At 37.8% G+C, this 19,427-nt stretch overlaps 2 protein-coding genes across 2 annotated transcripts in view; one reads left to right on the top strand and one right to left on the bottom strand.

Moving 5' to 3' along the window:
- LOC144451431 (kinesin-like protein KIF28) overlaps window positions 1-15,528 on the bottom strand; it is a 29,746-nt gene extending 14,218 nt beyond the window's left edge. The window contains exons 1-14 of the mRNA XM_078142268.1: window positions 15,459-15,528; window positions 15,090-15,318; window positions 13,187-13,384; window positions 11,703-11,835; window positions 11,111-11,178; window positions 10,314-10,428; window positions 7,895-8,006; window positions 6,838-6,942; window positions 5,931-6,061; window positions 5,321-5,391; window positions 4,715-4,775; window positions 3,889-4,023; window positions 3,153-3,271; window positions 2,847-2,961 (exon numbers count right to left, since the gene is read on the bottom strand). Of these exons, the coding sequence (XP_077998394.1) occupies window positions 2,847-2,961; window positions 3,153-3,271; window positions 3,889-4,023; window positions 4,715-4,775; window positions 5,321-5,391; window positions 5,931-6,061; window positions 6,838-6,942; window positions 7,895-8,006; window positions 10,314-10,428; window positions 11,111-11,178; window positions 11,703-11,835; window positions 13,187-13,384; window positions 15,090-15,137 (1,411 nt within the window). The 5' untranslated portion in view covers window positions 15,138-15,318; window positions 15,459-15,528. The remainder of the gene's footprint in view (window positions 1-2,846; window positions 2,962-3,152; window positions 3,272-3,888; window positions 4,024-4,714; window positions 4,776-5,320; window positions 5,392-5,930; window positions 6,062-6,837; window positions 6,943-7,894; window positions 8,007-10,313; window positions 10,429-11,110; window positions 11,179-11,702; window positions 11,836-13,186; window positions 13,385-15,089; window positions 15,319-15,458) is intronic.
- Window positions 9,151-9,702, top strand: LOC144451641 (late histone H1-like). The gene has a single exon (XM_078142535.1). It carries the CDS (start codon window positions 9,151-9,153, stop codon window positions 9,700-9,702), a length of 552 nt encoding a protein of 183 aa, XP_077998661.1.
- Window positions 15,529-19,427: the final 3,899 nt, after the last annotated feature.

Genomic DNA, 19,427 nt, shown 5'->3' with positions numbered 1-19,427 from the left:
GCAGCTAGGTAAATTCCCTAGTCTTATATTTAATTTAATAACAAACTCCTATAGTTCAAACATCCCCAGTATAACCAGTAACCCATATTCTCAACTAACGAGGTATAGCTGCAATAATTGTACAATTCGTTTCGGTTTTGGGTTTATTTTTTCTAGGGTTTTTGTGCTTTTTTTTCGTTTCGATGTTAACTGGAAACGAACGCCACAATTCGTATGACGTTAGCTCAGGATGCATACGCTATACTAGACTTCACGTGTCGAACCTCGTAGCATATACATCCAGAGCTAGAGACGTGTCGAACCTCATACATCCAGAGCTAGTGTAATGTTAACGCAATGGATGCGAAGTAACTACAATAATTCAGCGATTGTTTTGATTTTGAGGGTTTTAAAGAAATTTGTTTCTTCTGTTTTGTGCTTTTTTTTCCCGTTCCGATGTTTAACTGGAAGCAAACTATTTTAAATAGACGGAGGCGATTCACATATAATTCGCACAGTTGGGTGGAAGGTGATTCAGATCCGAATCGCAAAGTTGGGTGGAATTTCTGCTAAATTACGACTTACCTGCCAAAAAATTGGACATTTCCTAACTCCAACATTAATTAATTAATTAATTACGGAGCCTTCACAACCCAAGAAATGTTCAGAGGTGTCCCAATCCCGTCAAAATCCGCAAAAGTAGTAACGCATGCAGCATTTTGAAACGCGTACGGGTAGTACGCTGACAGACATCTCGCTCACGTTTTAGCGTGATCTCGTCTATTTTCAATGAACTTTCGCGCCAAAATTGAGTACCAACAAAAACAGACAAAATGGGACGAGCACGTAACCAGAAAAAAAAACACATCTTAACGAAAACAGAAGAAAAAATGGCAAAAACACAAAGAAGAAAAAAACACTAAAAAAATCTCCCAGTTCATACCCAAAGGAGAAAAATAAAAATTAACACCTGTTGTCTGCGGTGCAAATAAAGGGCATATTCATTAGGATGAAACATCCGCACCTGTCCCTTCTAATTACAAAAGTCACGTCCCTATTCAATATTCAGCAAATATACCATACGTTTGCTACGGCACAAACATTACCCCCTTCGCTTCGCAATGTCTTTCACGGCCAGTTCTTTCACGGATGAACCATTTTCATTCTGTTCAGCAAGGGAAGCAGGAACTTACTAGTACAACACTTTCAGAAGTTTCTTCCCGGAGTTTCGTCGGCCACGTTTTTTGCTGACATGATCCGTAACTTACACTTGACGACCATTAAATATCTCTAGGAGCCGAATTTATATTTTAAAAAAAATAACTTTGGAACTATGTGTGCAAGCTCGCTAGCGCGCTGTATCATGCCACGCGCCAACTTGTTCACTGACACCGCCCAAACGCATGTACTGATGATGTATGCGGTCAGTGATAAAACTGGAAGAACGTTCACACAACCAACGACTTTTTTCAGCCCCTTCAGCAATATTCTTAAAATTAAAATTAATTCTACGATTACGATTTTCCATATCTTCACATCTCTCTTCCATTCGTTTCATACTTTGTTCACTTTTACACAGTTTTTACCTTAATGTCATGAAATTCCCGACTGCCGACCACCTGTTATTTGGCATATTTACATTCAAGTTCTTCTAGACTTTCATACACATGTTTTAGCGACGCTTCGATATCCTCCACTTTCTTTTCAACATTAATAGTCACACGACTGTTTAAATGTCCCATGTTGGCAATGTCCTCTCTAATTTCCAACAACAGCTTCACTGTCAGCCTATTTATTTCTTCTTCAGGAAGCTACACGGCTCGTGCAAGTTCGTCGCCATCTTTGCCGAGTTGGTCAAGCCCAATAGATCCATGGTCACGCCCTCAGTTGTTCTTCGGACAGTTGTAGCATTTCGTCAATTCGTCTTTCAACTCTTTCATGTTCGGTTTTCCTCTGTCCACTTCTTGTTGAAACTCCTTCACTCATTTTCAGATGTTATCATCTAACTTTATCAAGTATTTTACATTTCCAACACGAAGCCGACCAGACGACACCCTAGCACCGTAAACAACCGACGCATGCGTATCTTCTAAACAGAACTCATAAGTTCCTATCACAGCACGTGCATCACTAATTGTCTCATGCATATGCAAATTTACATGACCGTTCACAATAACTGCGCAGATATCGAGCGTATTTTGTTTTGGGATGAGCATATTTGGGGAGATAATTTATGAAAACGATTTTAGGGCAATAAAATCTTCCCTACACAGTATTACAGCCCGTTCCCATTTACCGTTCACTGACTGTTTGACATAACCATGCAGAAACCAACAAGCTGCATATGCTAAATGGAAATTCCTTTCTATCAAAACACGTACTACAACTAGACGCAGACACATGAGTGCCAATGTTTTAATGTCTGCATTTGATTCGTTCTTGGTGGTACGTAGCTGCAATAATTGTAGCGTTTGGTGTGATTTTGAGGGCTTTTTCGTTTGTTTTTGTGCCTTTTTTCGTTCCCACGCCAAACTTTGCGATTCAGATCTGAATCGGTTCCGTCTATTTGCATTTGCATTAGAGGAATTGTAGCGTTTGATTCGGGTTAAACGTCGGAATGAAAAAAGGCACAAAAACAGACGAAAAAGCCCTCAAAATCACATCATACCCTACAATTATTGCAGCTAGGTGGTAGGCTAGTTCAGTTCATCATTAGACAAATGTCCCAAGGCACTGACAGTGTGTTCATTCCATCTTGTCATCCTACCCTGGTAGCATGTGCAGTTTCTTTTTGGTTTATTTTATTCGTGGTTGTATCAAACAGAGCCAATGAACGGTAAATTGAAACGTGTTGTATAACAACTCACCTTGCGGAATAAAATGTACGATAACCCCAGTTAATGAAGGATCTTCATTCAGATTCCATAAATGTGGGGTGATTTTCATTTGTTCCTGTTTCTCCTTTTCATGTTCAATCTTTGCCTGTTGAAAAAACACACAACAATACATATTCCCTTACTTTCCCTAATACTGTGAGATATCAACATTACAGTAATTAAAGCTGTATTAGCCGTCACTGGAATATTTTTTGAAACTTTCGTTAGTTATGACGACTTATTGTAATATCCTACATCCTGAACATTTAAATAAGGCAATTATTGCTCATGACCAACCTGGCTTGCTGATTCAACTTCGGCTAGTTTCCTTTTCCACACAGCTTCCATTTCCATCAATTCACGATTACGTTGAATCTGCTCCTCTAACATCGTTCTTATTCCTTCAGTCTGTTCATCTGTGTAAAAAAAAACCAACAACTGCTCATTTTGTAATCACGTGCCGTCACATCAGCGGAGTGTTACATCACTAAAGGTGTACAGGCAGAGTTTACACGTGTTTAAACGTAGTTTTTGCTGCATATTTACAAAAAGTAAAAGGTACTCGCATTATTCTACTTACTGAAGCACACTTAACCATCACTTGCAATTAACTGAACTCAAACCTGGTATTAAGATATAACTCATAAACGATCCGATGACGTAATTCATCATACGTATAAAAAATGTGGAACTTCGGGAAATTCCTACTTTACAATCTACTGCAACAGTTCTAACAATGCCAGATGACAATCATAATGTTATAGAGGATGCGCATCGACATTTATATTACACTGGAATGTCGTTTTACTGAAGTATGTTCACTTGAGTAAAAAGTTTATAAACTCAGTTTGTGCCACTTTTCAAGGGATTAGATACACCCTTTATTAGAGATAATAATTAATGAAGCTTGCTATGACCGGGTCCAACATAACTGTAATGTTAGTACATAGTCAGTCATTCTAAAGGGTGACCAATATGTGCAACAAACTTTCCTTGGGAAAAAGTAGACTTGTAGATAAAAAAGAGATTATACCAGAATCTTTGACACCCTCGTTCCCCTGTAGCTGTTTCTTCAGTCGTTCGTTCGCTGCTTTCAGTTCTCGGATTAGTTTGTCTGTTGGACTCTCGTTGATAACCGCTCTTGTCTTGATTTCCTTGGCCCTATTGGCTGTAACAGACAAAAATGTGCAGTTATTGCTTGTAATGTGAGAATACTTTACAACCAAAGGTGTGAATTAAACTATTGGCTGTAATCACATACCAGATGTCCATGTACCTGTTATCACATTCCCTGCAACAACCCAATTTTGATTTGTAGTTGTTGATTGTAAATTAAGTTGAACTTCCTCTAAAAGGCTTTGTGTTTGAATTATGTGGATTTGACTGTAGACTGATGGGTGTTTTCTTCTAACAACTTCTACAATGTCTCTATTTCAACGTAAGTATATATTTAGGTGTAGCTAGCCGTAAGAAATATTCCGATAACAATATCCCACACTACCTGTTTTAGTGGATCTAACAGGGAATCTAACATCTGATAAAAGAAAGTAGTTTCCGAAAGCTCACGTCACATTTACTCTCAGAGAGTTGTTTTCAGAATACTTCTCTGTCTGTCTGTCTGTCTGTCTGTCTGTCTGTCTATCTGTCTGTCTGTCTCTCCCTATCTGTCTCTGTCTGAGGGTTCAAGCTAGACTAGTTTTACTATTGCTGTGACCCCCTTTGTTATGTAAATGCAGTTATGTCGTGTATTCATAACAATTATGACCCGTTGTTATCACATTGGAGAATAAACATTATTGTTATGATTTGAATTGTTACCTCACATTTATTTGGATTTTACCATTTTTTACAGTACTTACCAAATCTGAGAGTTGATAATGTTTCTTCATAATTATCATCAGCTGGACTAATTGCCGCTATCTGAAAGGAAGAAGGGCAAAATATTCAAACACTACAATGTTATCATCATAATGGGATTCACGTGAGTTATACTTCTATGGTGATATACACTCTTTTTCACCTCTATATTTCTTTATGTGGAATATCATTGTCTCATGGGTCTTAGCATATATGAATATATATCAGATGCACACTTAATATTCATGATTTTTTCTGAAAAAAAGATTCAACACTATAGGGTGCTATATTCTCCACTTCCAGTTTGCATTGTACAATGGGCAATTAGGTGCTTCTTGGCAACCTAGTGAAAATTATGTGAATGATGTGGAAACAATTATTTCGTGGCGTGACATTCCCCTTCGAACATCATCCATACTAGCCTCAAAGACCCAGACGTTCCCTCCACTAATACACTTTCTCATAAGGGGACCAACTGCTGGACCTTTCAGACTACATCGGTACAAATGTGGCAACTTCCTTGCAAATCTGATGTCCTGGTCATCCTAATTTTGGCGGTCATAAAAAGTACAAGCAATGTGATAAAAATGTATAACATCAATTCTTACCATAATTGTCTTACTATTACCACCAAGGGCATTCTGTAGAAGCATGGTTAGCTTGGAGTCTCTGTAGGGAACTAAAATATAATATAATTCGAAAAATTACTGACCACATAAGAATCGCTTTCCTAGTACAGTACAGTACCGGTAAACGATTCTACGAAAACCTCTTAAAACCTCTCCCAATGTTAATATTTTCATAGATAGATAGATAGGTAGGTAGGTAGGTAGGTAGGTAGGTAGGTAGGTAGGTAGGTAGGTAGGTAGGTAGGTAGGTAGGTAGGTAGGTAGGTAGGTAGGTAGGTAGGTAGGTAGGTAGGTAGGTAGATAGATAGGTAGATAGATAGATAGATAGATAGATAGATAGATAGATAGATAGATAGATAGATAGATATATAGATAGATAGATAGATAGATAGATAGATAGATAGATAGATAGATAGATAGATAGATAGATAGATAGATAGATAGATAGATAGATAGATAGATAGATAGATAGATAGATAGATAGATAGATAGATAGATAGATAGATAGATAGATAGATAGATAGATAGATAGATAGATAGATAGATAGATAGATAGAGCTAACAAATGTTGTGAAAGCCTACCACGTACTGTGAGCATTCTTGCCGGCTCCAACGCTAACTAGAGCCTTGATGACATTTCCCAAGGCAGACAATGATTTGTTGATTGATTTGGCTTCTTCCAGTCGGTCACCTTCAGCTCCCGATTTACCGATTCGCTCACTACAGGTGATAAATTCAATTCATTAAATGGGAACAAATGCGAGACTGGTTTGCAGCGTTCGTAACAATTATTTTTCTAGATGAAACATTCATTAGGGATTTGTCACTGGATGAATAAACTAACCATTATCGATCCATCAGTAGATCACTCCATGATGTAAGCGGAAAACATATAACCTACCAAACACTGAACAATGCCAAAACTGCTAACTAATCAACTTTGAACCTCGGAATCGAGTCATCGATCATCTCATCATAAGTAACCAGTCGCTACCAAACATTTGTGAAGCAACCCATTACAGAACTTGAAATCGATCAACCCACACTCATTAATTCAACCAATAAACCACTCAACCACAATCAATCAACCAACAAGCTGGCATAGCCGGGCCAACCAATCAAATATCTGGTTAGTTACTGGCCAACCTATGCACCAACTAGTCGGTAAACACTAACCAACCAAACACTGGACCTGGTTAGTTGTCCGCTAACCAATCAACTAACTAGTCGGTAAACACCAATTAATCAAACACCACCTGGTTAGTATGATTTATAGTGAACCGATAGAGGGCGATAAGTCAGCAGACCGAATTCAAACTACAAACTATTTCCTATACCCTGTACACAAGATGTTATATCTTATCTATTGCGCTATCGGTCTATGACTGTACTTGTAACATCTTCTTCTGAAATTCCATAATTCCTGAAATGTAAATGATAGACCACAGACACCATTTCTGTGAAGTTGAACTTCAACATCTCATTCACTTACTTACCTGCCGGCCAAATCTACTAGATTGATTATGGAGGTTTTTGTCATATTTTGGCCATTCTGTTCATGTTGTTGTACCACAGTCACCGTGACAACGGTGTGTGCTCGGCTATTAATAAAACAAAATAAAACATACGATAAGACACATGAGAACAGATAGAACGGTAGACTTAAGGATCAACCGTTGTGGGCGCTCTTGTTATCCCTTTCGATCCCCAAACATAAGAGATTAGCCGTTGTGGGCGCTCTTCTCATCCGATTCCACAAGGGAAGAGATGATAAGGACGTCCCTACTTTACACTCAAATAGAACTGGTGATGGGAAAATAAAAAGTGCTCAATAAAATCACACTAGTATCCGCATCAAGCATGAATGACAATAACATAGTCTTATACTAAAAATACAAGGAGACTTCGTGGGAAATAGGAGTTTTGAAGGTTGAATAGTGAACTTCTCAAAATGACAAAACCCTCCCCCTTCCCCCACGCCAACCTGTACAAATATTTTTTTTGTCATGTGCAAAATGACACTACACGCTCATATTGGCGCACACCACTATAGAGTGGTCTGAGACACTGGGTGTCATCACCCCTAGCTGTTGCTAACGTTTATCAAAAATACATGGAATTGGTTGTGTGATCTTTTATAGTGGGCGAGTTCAGGATAAAAAACATTTGCGATCCGCTAGCTAGATTGTCCATAATCCTGATCTGTGACTACGCTAACTATCACCGAAGAATCATAGTAGAAGTATGGATCTATAACGGAGATCTCAGTTATAGATCCATGGTTGAAGAGAGCTAGTGTTTTCGCAGATCCAGTGCCGTGGACAGTCTAGTTAACGGATCGCAAACGGTTTTTTATTCTGAACGTACCCATTGCTCTCCCTACCCGCTACTAGCCATCTTTCTATATTGTCATTATTACCTGGAACTACTTCCTCAGACCAGAATACCGGGTACTGGCGTTTAAGAGGTTCCCTACTTGCTACGATATGTTCTCTCCTACCCACTGCCATCATCTACATGCTGTAGAGTAGGCCTATATAGCTGTGACCTTACCTGCTACTAGCATTCATATTGGTCGTTGCAATTGTTCTATTTTTGGTGCCTTCATAGATTTTATCCAAGATGTCCGCATAACTGTTAACATTTATTTTCCTTAGTGACATAACTGTAATTTTAAAAAAAAGTTGAGTTAGGTGATACATGTACGAATTTCGCTAGTTTTGTGTCAAGCAATGTCATTGTTAGTCTACTGTCCGCTAGCTAATACTGTACACAAGCATAGACAGAGGAACTCCACTGTCTACGGTTAAAGTTCGGGTACTCTCATCCTTCGGCTTTTGTTCGACAATCTTCCGAACAGATCCGAGGTCTTACTACAAGACTAGGTCTTTCTAGATGATTTGGTCAATAGTTTCCTTGTCTGTGTGATTCAGCACAAGTTACCATTGTATTTTTTCTACCTGCTAAAATAGACTAGGAATGAAAACTGAAATACCGGAAGAGTATGATTGTCGAAATATGGGAAAATGGGGAACACAGAAACCATTCTTTCCTATTTTGACCAACACAAATTATACTAGTAAATTGTATGTTTTAAACTAATGCTAATTCAAGGATACCTTATTTTCTCATAACACATTGCACGATAGATTCAAAGCTAGTGATATATCAGGGATAAATATCTCCCACGCCTCGCGATCCGAAATGGAATGAGCATAGGCCGAATGAGAGGCCGAATGGGTCAGTACGATTACAGTGTGATACGTTAAAATTGACGAGAGATTAGTTGGCGCTCGGATTGACAACAGTATATAATCTATAACACAGTACATTTCGCGTTTGGTTTGGTTATTGTAAACTGTGAAGTGACGTTTGGGATAAAACAAACGAGTTTGTAAGTCTCCGATGAATAAGAGGGGACCGTGTACGTTGCCAATCATGGTATGGCCAATCCTGAGTGTGTGTTGGTCGTGGTAGTGCAACAAATCAATCGAATTCTCGTTGGAGAATTACATTTGTGGTAATTTCTGTATATAGAACTGAAGCTGAGAATATGTTCTTGCTAGGTGTTGTGTAACAAACTGTTTTTAAGGAGCAATATTTGTGTAATTTGACACTATATTGACGGAAAGAAACACAAACGTGAGGGTCAAAAGGCCAACGGTGGTGTTGGTGCTGTTTTCACACCACTGTTTCCTCCGACGTTCGCGATGGGTAGATAAAGGGCGTTGTATTCTGCGTCAACAGTATTCCATAGTTGATCATTGTGATTATCGTTTGCTCGCAAACTACAACTGTAAAACCTCGCCATGGCAGAATCCGCACCAGTGAAGAAGACCAAAAAGATTTCCCCTCCAACTCATCCAAAAACATTGGACATGGTCGTAGAAGCTATCAAGGCACTGAAAGACAGGAATGGTAGTTCCGTCCAAGCTATCAAGGCGTACATTCTGTCACACTATCCTACCGTCAGTCCTTCTCATCTCACGTCTAGTCTTCGCCGTGCTATCAAAGCTGGTACCGAGTCTGGTGTATTGGTCCGTCCCAAAGGCTCCTCAGCTACGGGAGTGACTGGTCGTCTCAGAATCGGTAAGCTCCCAGAGAAACCCAAAAAGAAACCAGCAAAGAAGGCCGCTCCTAAGAAGAAGCCTGCGAAGAAACCCAAGGTCAAGAAGACACCAAAGAAGGTCAAGAAATCGCCTAAGAAATCTACCAAGAAGGCTGGTGAGAAGAAAAAGACTCCCAAGAAATCAGTCAAAGCCAAGAAGCCTAAGAAGGCACCAGTGAAGAAGGCAGTGCCTAAGAAAACTCCAAAGAAGGCTACCAAGAAGCCTAAAGCTAAGAAGGCTGAGAAAAAATAATCTCTCGGTCTTTACACCCAAACAAAACGGCCCTTTTCAGGGCCACCACATCCTCCGAAGGAGTATACCATACCATATGCAGCTAGCTCTAATGTTTATTATCCAGCAGCACAGACAGGGCGTATTTTCTTGCACATACACATGCATTTCTTACACATAAAAGAAATATACATGTATTTCTTGCACATGCCAAGGAAGAAAGTTTCTTTCTTGTCTGTGTTTGGAGTAACACGTAAATTGGCTTTAGTGTTATTGTGTTACTTGTATGTATTTAAAACTACAATGAATACGTGATTTACAAAGGTTATAAATCATTTGATTTACCAAGCTGATCAACATTTTGGCGAATGAATACGTCATTAATGACCGTACACCCCCCCCCCCTTTTTGCCACCGTATCTGTCCGTCATATTGCGTGTCGCCAGTTCAATCATTTTGCTCGTGGGTAGTCGGGGCCTGTAACGTAAGTGTGGCATTGAGCATTCCATCAGCCTTCTGTCAGACCATGGAAGTGTAAGTGGGTTATACTTCCATGGTCAGACCGACTTGTTATCCAAATACTTTTAGATACAATCGGTTACAGACATATCGGTTCATATCTTGTAGCTTACCGTAAAATCCCCTGTTTCCATCTCCTCTGATTTGGAGACCACCGATCGGAGTATTCTTAGGATTCAACAGGTCCCGGATGTGTTCATTGTGGATTTCTATCATGCTTATTGCGACCTATAATATAACCATGGCAACATTATAAGATATTCAAATATTAAAACTGGTCATCTTATCAAAAGAGCAGAGAAAATTGCATGCAACCCTAGGTGGCATACGAGTAACTATAGAGTGAGATACATCATGCGGGGTCGGACTAGATTAGTTGGCAGATGACTACTCCCCCCCACAACATAGACGCACACACACACACACACATATATATATATATATATATATATATATATATATATATATATATATATATATATATATATATATATATATATATATATATATATATATATATATATATATATATATATATATATATATATAAAGTATATACCATATTTGATTGAACCATCCGATAGTTGTAGGCGGAGAGTCCAATGGTTCTGCGTAGACGACCGTTTATTATGGTAGCGGGTTTTAGGTTTGGCCATTATGATAACTTCTTGTTTAGGACATTTCCTCAGCGCGATTCGTGACATTTATTCCATAAAATACGTGCTCGTTTGTCTGTTCTTACACAAGGAAATATAATCTTGCTTGGATAATAGGGTTTGTGTAAGCCAATACTCACATTTTGTGTTTCCCCCTCTACACATAAACTTGATGAATCTTTTTCTCTATATACTGGCAGCAAAATTGGTAACTGCATCTTTCAGGTAGAACATTAAAAATAAAAGTTTCATACCTGAAATGACGATTCCTTTCTGTCTTTCATGTCTATAAACATTTCTTCACATATCATTGGTACGATACCTAGTAAACAACAATATGTACAACGGACAGACGCACAATTAATAATAATAATAATAGTGACATATATATTGGAGGACACGCGATGTACACCTATTGTATACCTCTCACATGTATTTCATGAGCAAAATGTACGTCTAAATAATTGATTCAATTTGTGATCGAGTTATATCCGTCGGCTAATATTAGACTGTCATTAGAAGTTTTTTAGGAATACGACAAATACGACATACATACATACATACATACATACATACATACGTACGTACGTACGTACGTACGTACATACATACATACATACATACATACATACATACTGACATAGATAACCAATATATACTAGTATTAGATAGGTAGACATATACTTAGGTAGATATATAGATAGATATGGCACGGTGAAAACGCAACACAATGTCAAGTATTAGCAAATTGTCATTCTGATATCCTTAGCCCATACAGATTGTCCATTCTAAGATTACTAAACAATGGGATTCTGACAACTAAGTAGACTTTTAAAAATTACACACCTTTGTTTGCCTTATATCCCATAATAGAATATGTCTTCCCGCTTCCAGTTTGGCCGTATGCAAATAAGGAACAGTTGTAACCCTTCCAGACATTGGTCAACATCTGTTTTCCGAGGTCGTCGAAAACTTTTTTCTACGATTCACAATAACATGGGATAGTTTAATTAAGAGAAGACAAATAAACAAACGAATCAAAAATCACGAAATGAATCTGGATGGTCTCAACAAAGCTCATCTCAATGGGTTTCTAAATTCATGATCATTTGCCTTGTTAAACACTATTATCAACAGGTCACCATAGTTATTATTAAAAAAATATCAATGAATCAGGTTATTGGTTATGTTATTTTCTTGGATGCTCTTATTCGCGAGGCGAGGTTTATAGTTTAATTTAGGATAGGAAAGCTCAAACTTCTTTTAACCCCCACTCCCCCTTCTAACTAAATTGGTCAAAATTAATATATATATATATATATATATATATATATATATATAACTCGGTGAGTATCAATCTGCTAAGACAGTGCTCTATACCGCAGTGGCAGAGCGTAATAGTTTTATATATATATATATAGTTCAGACCATACAATCTATATCTTAGTGCCATTCAGTTACTGTAGCGAAAATTCTCAAATTTCCAGATTTGACACTTTAAAATAAATATTTGTGTTTAGGGGTACAAAAGTTTCCGTCAAAAGTAAAATCGTTTTTGTATGATGAGAATTAGTTCAACTTCCCACCCCACCCCCAACTAAAAGAATTACGTTTTTTATCCTACAGTGAACTATAGACCCCCTTTTTTACGACTTAAAATTCCGGTACAATCAATCTGTTGGGGAGATACAATATTGTGTCACCTGGAACAAATACACAGCCGATAGATACTAGTGGAATGTGCGTGTGAACAGTCCACATAACTTCACATTTGAACTATGGACATCACAATAAACAATACAGGAGCTGGTCGATGTTCACTCTAGTTTCTGATACAAGGACGAACACTCAAGCATCGGATGATGAAAGTGGGGCAACTGCTATAGAAGGCAATAAGGGGTGGCCGTGCGAAAGGGGTGGGGGTCCATTTTCCATGTATGAAAAAAGTTTTTCTTTAACATGGTTAAGATTAAATCTGAATTTTTTATCCATGATTACCAATAATTTAAATTTGTAACCATATACATTGTATCCCGTTCACGTATCCATCAAGAGTTCCAAAACCATAGTACAACTAATGTAACAAAAATCAAGACCATGTCAGTCATTAGGCTTTCATATGAGAAAGAGTCTACTATTTTAAAATGTGGTATGATAACACACTTTGGGATTGAAAGTCTGTGCGGAGCTTGTACGTTTACCCACGGAGGCAGTTTCCGCCCCCACACACATATACATACATACATACATACATACATACATACATACATACATACACACACACACACACACACACACACACACACACACACACAAACAAACACACTCACCTGATCAATATACTTATCACCATCTGGTTCTAGATATTGATCGGGTTCTGAAACTTTGGAACCATCATGGGACCAATATGAGTAGTCGTAAGTAAATTTCTTTGGTTCTTCTCTCGGCTCGTTGGGATTGGTCAGTTCGGTGCTCTGTCCTGTCATAGCCACAATGCATTTTGAACCAAGTTTCTTTTCACGATCGTTGTAATATTGGCTAAGGAATATAGTACGTATATTTACCCCCAGGAAGAATTTTATCCGTACTTTTTAATTTTACGTAAACCGCCAGACATAAATTATCACTATTTGATAATTTGTCGCAAAAACACAGCCTCTTTTACGGCAACGTCCAAGATCATATACTACCAATGATAACTTACATACTAGTAGTATACGTGTCCTCGACTTAAGCTCCGGCGTTTCAAAGACACTTTGCTGGCAATTAAGAAACCATGGTTCGCATTTTCAATACTATGTCTTTATACAGTCCAAGTATACTGAAATAATATGGTGGAAAAGTTGAAATAATAGTTTCGCTCTAAAAGCTGACATTATAATGCTTTGATATAAGGTGAACTCGAAAACTTTCAATTCACCCAACCCACACGGGTTCAGTTCTATTGTATGCTTTTCTATAGAGCTATAATACGATAAAACTCTGATTGCACCATAATGATTTATTGCCTATTCCATTGCCTGCACTGTGGCTACTCAAACTCCACCGTGACAGTGTAGTGGATTCAGCTCTGAGACTCACAACATATGTTTTAACTGATGCCGCCCAGCCCCGATTTGTTTGGGATATTATAATCACGGGAAAGGAGTACAATTTAGAGGTAAAACAATAGTTTGGTCCAGAACAATGCAATCCATCCTTATACACCCACTGATAAAGATAACACTAATGTGAGAACCTGGGATTGAATCATGGGCCTTTAAAGATACGAAACGTTTAGTGATGTGTATTATATGCTTTCATGACTTAATCTATTTTGGTTTCTTAGCAAACGAGAGAATTTTATATCATAATCGTCAAGTTTTGGTTATTTCTTTCAAAACTTATACTTTACAAGTGAAAATATTGCAAAACGATAATTGATATTTAAGGTTTCTGAAATGATGCAATTTTTATCAGCAAAATATCAAAAAAGTGGAAGAAAATAAAACTGAAAATAGATCAGGTGTTTTCAGACGTTATGATTTACTACGTACCTACTAGGTAAACGTTGTTATTCTATGTTTAAGGCAGTGCGTTGGTGGTCATCATGCACCCGCTACAAAAAACTTTAATATTAGCTCTGGTAGAGGACTACTAATCCTGTACATGGCAAACACTGGGTCAACATTTTGACAGCTAAAGGGCATTAGTTTAAATATGAAATCCGTTCTAAAAATCTTATCACGTATGGTCCGCCTGTTTTATTTACAAAGGATACCTCCAATCTATTGTTTAGTATCTATTAGTTACAACAAGCGATAACATGTGATCCTAGGGTCAAGTCAGGCAAACATTATATGGGCGGAACACCTCGGTATGTGAATACCCTACCTTATCCCAAAGTATGTAGACATGTACATACGTACGTACAGATTGTATTTTTAGTCAGTTTGTTCCGCTAAGTGAACACCGATTTATCAGAGTCGTGGTTGTTGAACAACACAGATTTGAGCCACAGGCTTTACAACAGGGGTCATAGCGCACAGGTTGAGTATTTTTTTTAATAGGAGTTCATCGGCAGCGACGGCAATGGATTGACTTAGATTCAGGTCATCATGATGTCTTAGTACGTGTGGTACTCTAGTTCAACTGTTGTCGGTACGTTGTCTTAGAAACAAGTGGACACAACACAGGTAGGACTATTTTACTTTCAATTCATGACAACATGTCTAACATTAATATAAAGGATATAAATGGTCTCACTCGCACAGCAACTTTGATAGTATCTGCTCCGGGCATGACGAACTTCTTTCGATTCGTAGCAACCAAGTATTTACAAGTTCTTGAACTCAACCTCACATTCAATGTCAGAACAGCAACTTTCTTCAGGTTGTCACAACGCCATGGACGGATTGTTGAGTGGTCGTTGTCAAGGAAATAGAACTATAACCAGTACATCCTGGTCATATCTAAAATAGTCCTGCAAATGATTAATTTTGCACATGTATTTAAATAGTGACGTCACACACTAAAGCAGAGGCTGTCACTGCATAATGTGAAACAACCACAAACAATAAAAACTGTTTAAACAGTGGAGGGTAACAAATCAAGATATATTACCTTTGTTTTGCATTGTCACCTGACACTCCGATGGTGGTAACTGCAGGTACATGTAAATAGGTATTTTTTTAAAGTTGTACGTCATTATGTGGTCACGTGACTAAGCACAATGGAGGCAACAGAGCGAGAAAATCAACAAAGTGTTGACTGTCGGAGTCATAATCGTCGGAGTGACTCCAGGGCACCCTCCTAGTCGAATGAAATGTCAACCAGGACTACAGTGACAAAGGTTACATGTTGCACATAGCCCCAGGTTTATGTAGTCGAGGTCATACCTAATGGATGTAGCCAATTATATTGAAAGCCTTGGGGCAATAAGAACAATGTGCTGTTTTATGCAATAGACTCTCCACTTCTGATGGGGTTTTGTCCGATAGTGTACATTGCGAAAGACTTGTTAGATTATTTGACTTCGAACAATCAGCATTGCGTGTACATTTTAATATGAACACAACACGTTCATCAAAGTTTAAAGTTAAAGTCATTTCTTACCAGTAGTTGTGTCACTTGTCTATTAATGGTTTGTGTAATGTTTCCTCCACGCCAAGCTTATGCTGCCACCACTTCGAATTCGTCTCTGGTATAATGTCATTCATAGCCGACCTAGCAACAAAGCAACTATACCTTAGTACCTTCACTGGCTGATCTTATCCCTCTGTGTTGTGAGGGGGTCAAAGTCAAGATGAGCCGGCGAAGAGAGTTCAGCAAACTTTAGATGAACTAAACAAGGCTTTATAACGAGCTCGAGACTACAACTTTGATAATTATGATTAAGAGTCCTTGTCGGATTAGCATTTTAAAAATTGGATGGGAAAACCACTTCTCTGGTAAAACTATGGAAAAATTGTTTAGAACAAAAGAATAATCCTATCTAAGATCCTCATGGCTTCATCTTACAGCTAAAATGATGTAGGCTTGGTGTTTCACTTATGAGACATTACAGCTAAAATGATGTAGGATTGATGTTTCACTCATGGGACATTACAGCTAAAATGATGTAGGCTTGGTGTTTCACTCATGGGATATTACAGCTAAAATGATGTAGGCTTGGTGTTTCACTCATGGGACATTACAGCTAAAATGATGTAGGCTTGGTGTTTCACTCATGGGATATTACAGCTAAAATAATGTAGGCTTGGTGTTTCACTCATGGGACATTACAGCTAAAATGATGTAGGCTTGGTGTTTCACTCATGAGACATTACAGCTAAAATGATGTAGGCTTGGTGTTTCACTCATGGGTCATTACGTTTTTGACACAAAGATAGACATATTTCAACTCTACAACAATACCAGAGACACAATAAACACAGCAGGATCCTTTGCCCAATCACATTGAACACTGATAAGCATTGCTATTCTTTCACAGTGCAGTAAAAACAGACTTCTAATGAAAACATTACACATGGACTTGATGATCTTAATGGCTTCAATTGTTTATTTTCTAACTGATAATCAACATTTCAACTTGACTACTTCTACATCCCTCTGTGCACGGCACCTATGTAATTGTTTCTTTTGCATTAGAAGTTGTCTGAGGGTATGTATCAAATGCCATGTTACACGAGTGAAACACCAAGCCTGCACCATTTGAGCTGTATCACGGTAAGAGATTTGTTGTGGTCTCATTATCTCAACCGTGGTTTGGAAGGTAGGCTGAAGACTTTGTTACCATGACAACTCTCAGGGGCTACATGGCGCCATGGAGGTAGGAAGGACTGTGTTTCCACCTTCATGATGGCACTTAGTTCGAGAACCCCAGATTTTAACAATGGGTCAATTTTAGTGAAAATACATTTCTGTTATATTTCCAGTAACCATGGGTACAGTTTGTAGTTGCTGTGACGACAAGACAATCAAACACTGGACCGTTGTTGATATACCAGAATATAAGTATGGTTTGACCAATGAAGGTTTCCAAATAGCATCGGTATCCCTTCCCGCTCCTGAGCAAATGACTGTTACCATGGACACAAAACACAGAGCAACAGAGAAGACGGAGATTCTGACATATGACGTAGAAAGGTCAAAGGTTTTATCAGAATATATAGCTATCTTGGAAGAGAACACAGAGGTAAGGATTGACATTTTCAATCACTTTGTTTTTTCAAAAGAAAGCCTAGCTTTTGGTCTACCCTGGATCTCAGACCACCAGGTGATCTGCATGTGCACTGGATCGACCAGAGATCGACGATCCTTTTCATAATGTATCCGTTGCTACGTTTGACCTCAAGGTGGCGGTATTACAAGTCATCATGAGTCAACCAGGTACTAGGTGTTTCAATAACCTCCCTGATTTATGGACAAGGAGAATGTAATTGTTTTTCAATCCAATATGGCCCACAATCAAACATTTATACAGTGAATAAAATAACTATTGGTGTCCCCAAAGGACAAGGCAAAAAAGGAAAATTTTATGTGGAGTGATCTATGAAATTCCTTGCCAGGGTCAGACCAACACAGGTCAATGCAAACACACATATAAAGGGGAGACAGAGAGATCACTCAAAACTAGATTTCTGGAACATAGAAGACCAAGTTCCAGCACATCTGAAGTCTCCCAGCACATCCACATCGAATCAGCAGGACATTCAGTCAACATAAACAATGTAAATATTCTTGACACCGAAACTAAATTGAATTTAAGGTTTGCAGAGCAGTAGCCAGGCTGTTTTGTTAACTATGTTATAGTTGACAGTCTCATCAATAAGGTTGTTTTCTTTTTTAGTACACATTCTGTGCCAGTATTTCACCATCATGTTATTAACAAAATTTGACAGTGGTTGCCTACCTAGTCCCCCCTTACTGCTAAGTTTATTGTACATGAGTTAACTTGGAGTAACATTTTGGATAATTTGATGTTTTGTTTCTCTATTGGTGTTTTATCAGTGTATTTCTCTACTCCCCAAATTTCACAACCATATGTTAGTATGGGTCTAATAGCGTGATCAAAAATTTTGATCCATGTTGTAATGTTTATATTAGTGGACAAAGTGATTACTTTTAAGTTTCTAATAGAGTAGAACGCCTTTGTTGCCTTTTTTTATAAAGTTTGTCTTTTGCTAGATTAAACTTACCATTGGGTTGAAATTCAATCCTATATAAGATCTCGATATCCGATTGATGGTTTAATAATCTATTATTTCTATTAAATGTTAATAACTTTGTTTGCTCTATATTGTTTAACATGCATAGTTATCTAACAAGGGAGGTATTTGATTATAAAAGGGCTGTACTCAGGTACTCCAATACAATGACAGACATAATACCCACAGTGGCATTCCAAAAATATATACTTTTTGTACATTGCATGTAATCTGCATTTCTATTGTTTAGCTTACTGTGGAGTGGTTTGATTTTGTTTCTTGTTTTTCTAGTTCTGTAACTGATGAGCAGAAATTGCTCAAAGTAAATAAAGAATTGAATTGAATTGATTGAAAAGTTCACTCAAAATCGAGCGTCAATAACTATCTATGAACAGAAAATATGTAGGCTTACTAATATTATATTGTTTTTAACACTTGTTTGACATGCACGTTTATCTAACAAGGGAGATATTTAATGACGAAAAAAAGGTATTCAAGTACTCTAATATCTAATGATACTACTAATATCATGCTACTCACATGGGTGTTCACAAAAATGTATACTTATTGTAAGTTACATGTAATCTGTAACTACATCTGTAACTAAAGTGATTAAATTACACACACACACACACACACACACACACACACACACACACACACACACACACACATACATACACACATTCAGTCTGTTTAAATTCAATAGGAATGTTTGTACCATCATATAGTGACTCAAAAGTAATTCATGACCTTCAGACCTACCCATAGACATGTTACTTGCATTGGTCTTTGAACAAATGATATCTCATGAATATTATTTTTTCACTTGTTATGCTAATTAAGAAACGTCATTTTTCACCATGTTCCACCACTTAAATTT

The sequence above is a fragment of the Glandiceps talaboti genome, chromosome 21, assembly GCF_964340395.1.
Source record: "Glandiceps talaboti chromosome 21, keGlaTala1.1, whole genome shotgun sequence".
Taxonomy (NCBI): domain Eukaryota; kingdom Metazoa; phylum Hemichordata; class Enteropneusta; family Spengelidae; genus Glandiceps; species Glandiceps talaboti.
This window is presented reverse-complemented; position numbering and strand designations above follow the sequence as displayed.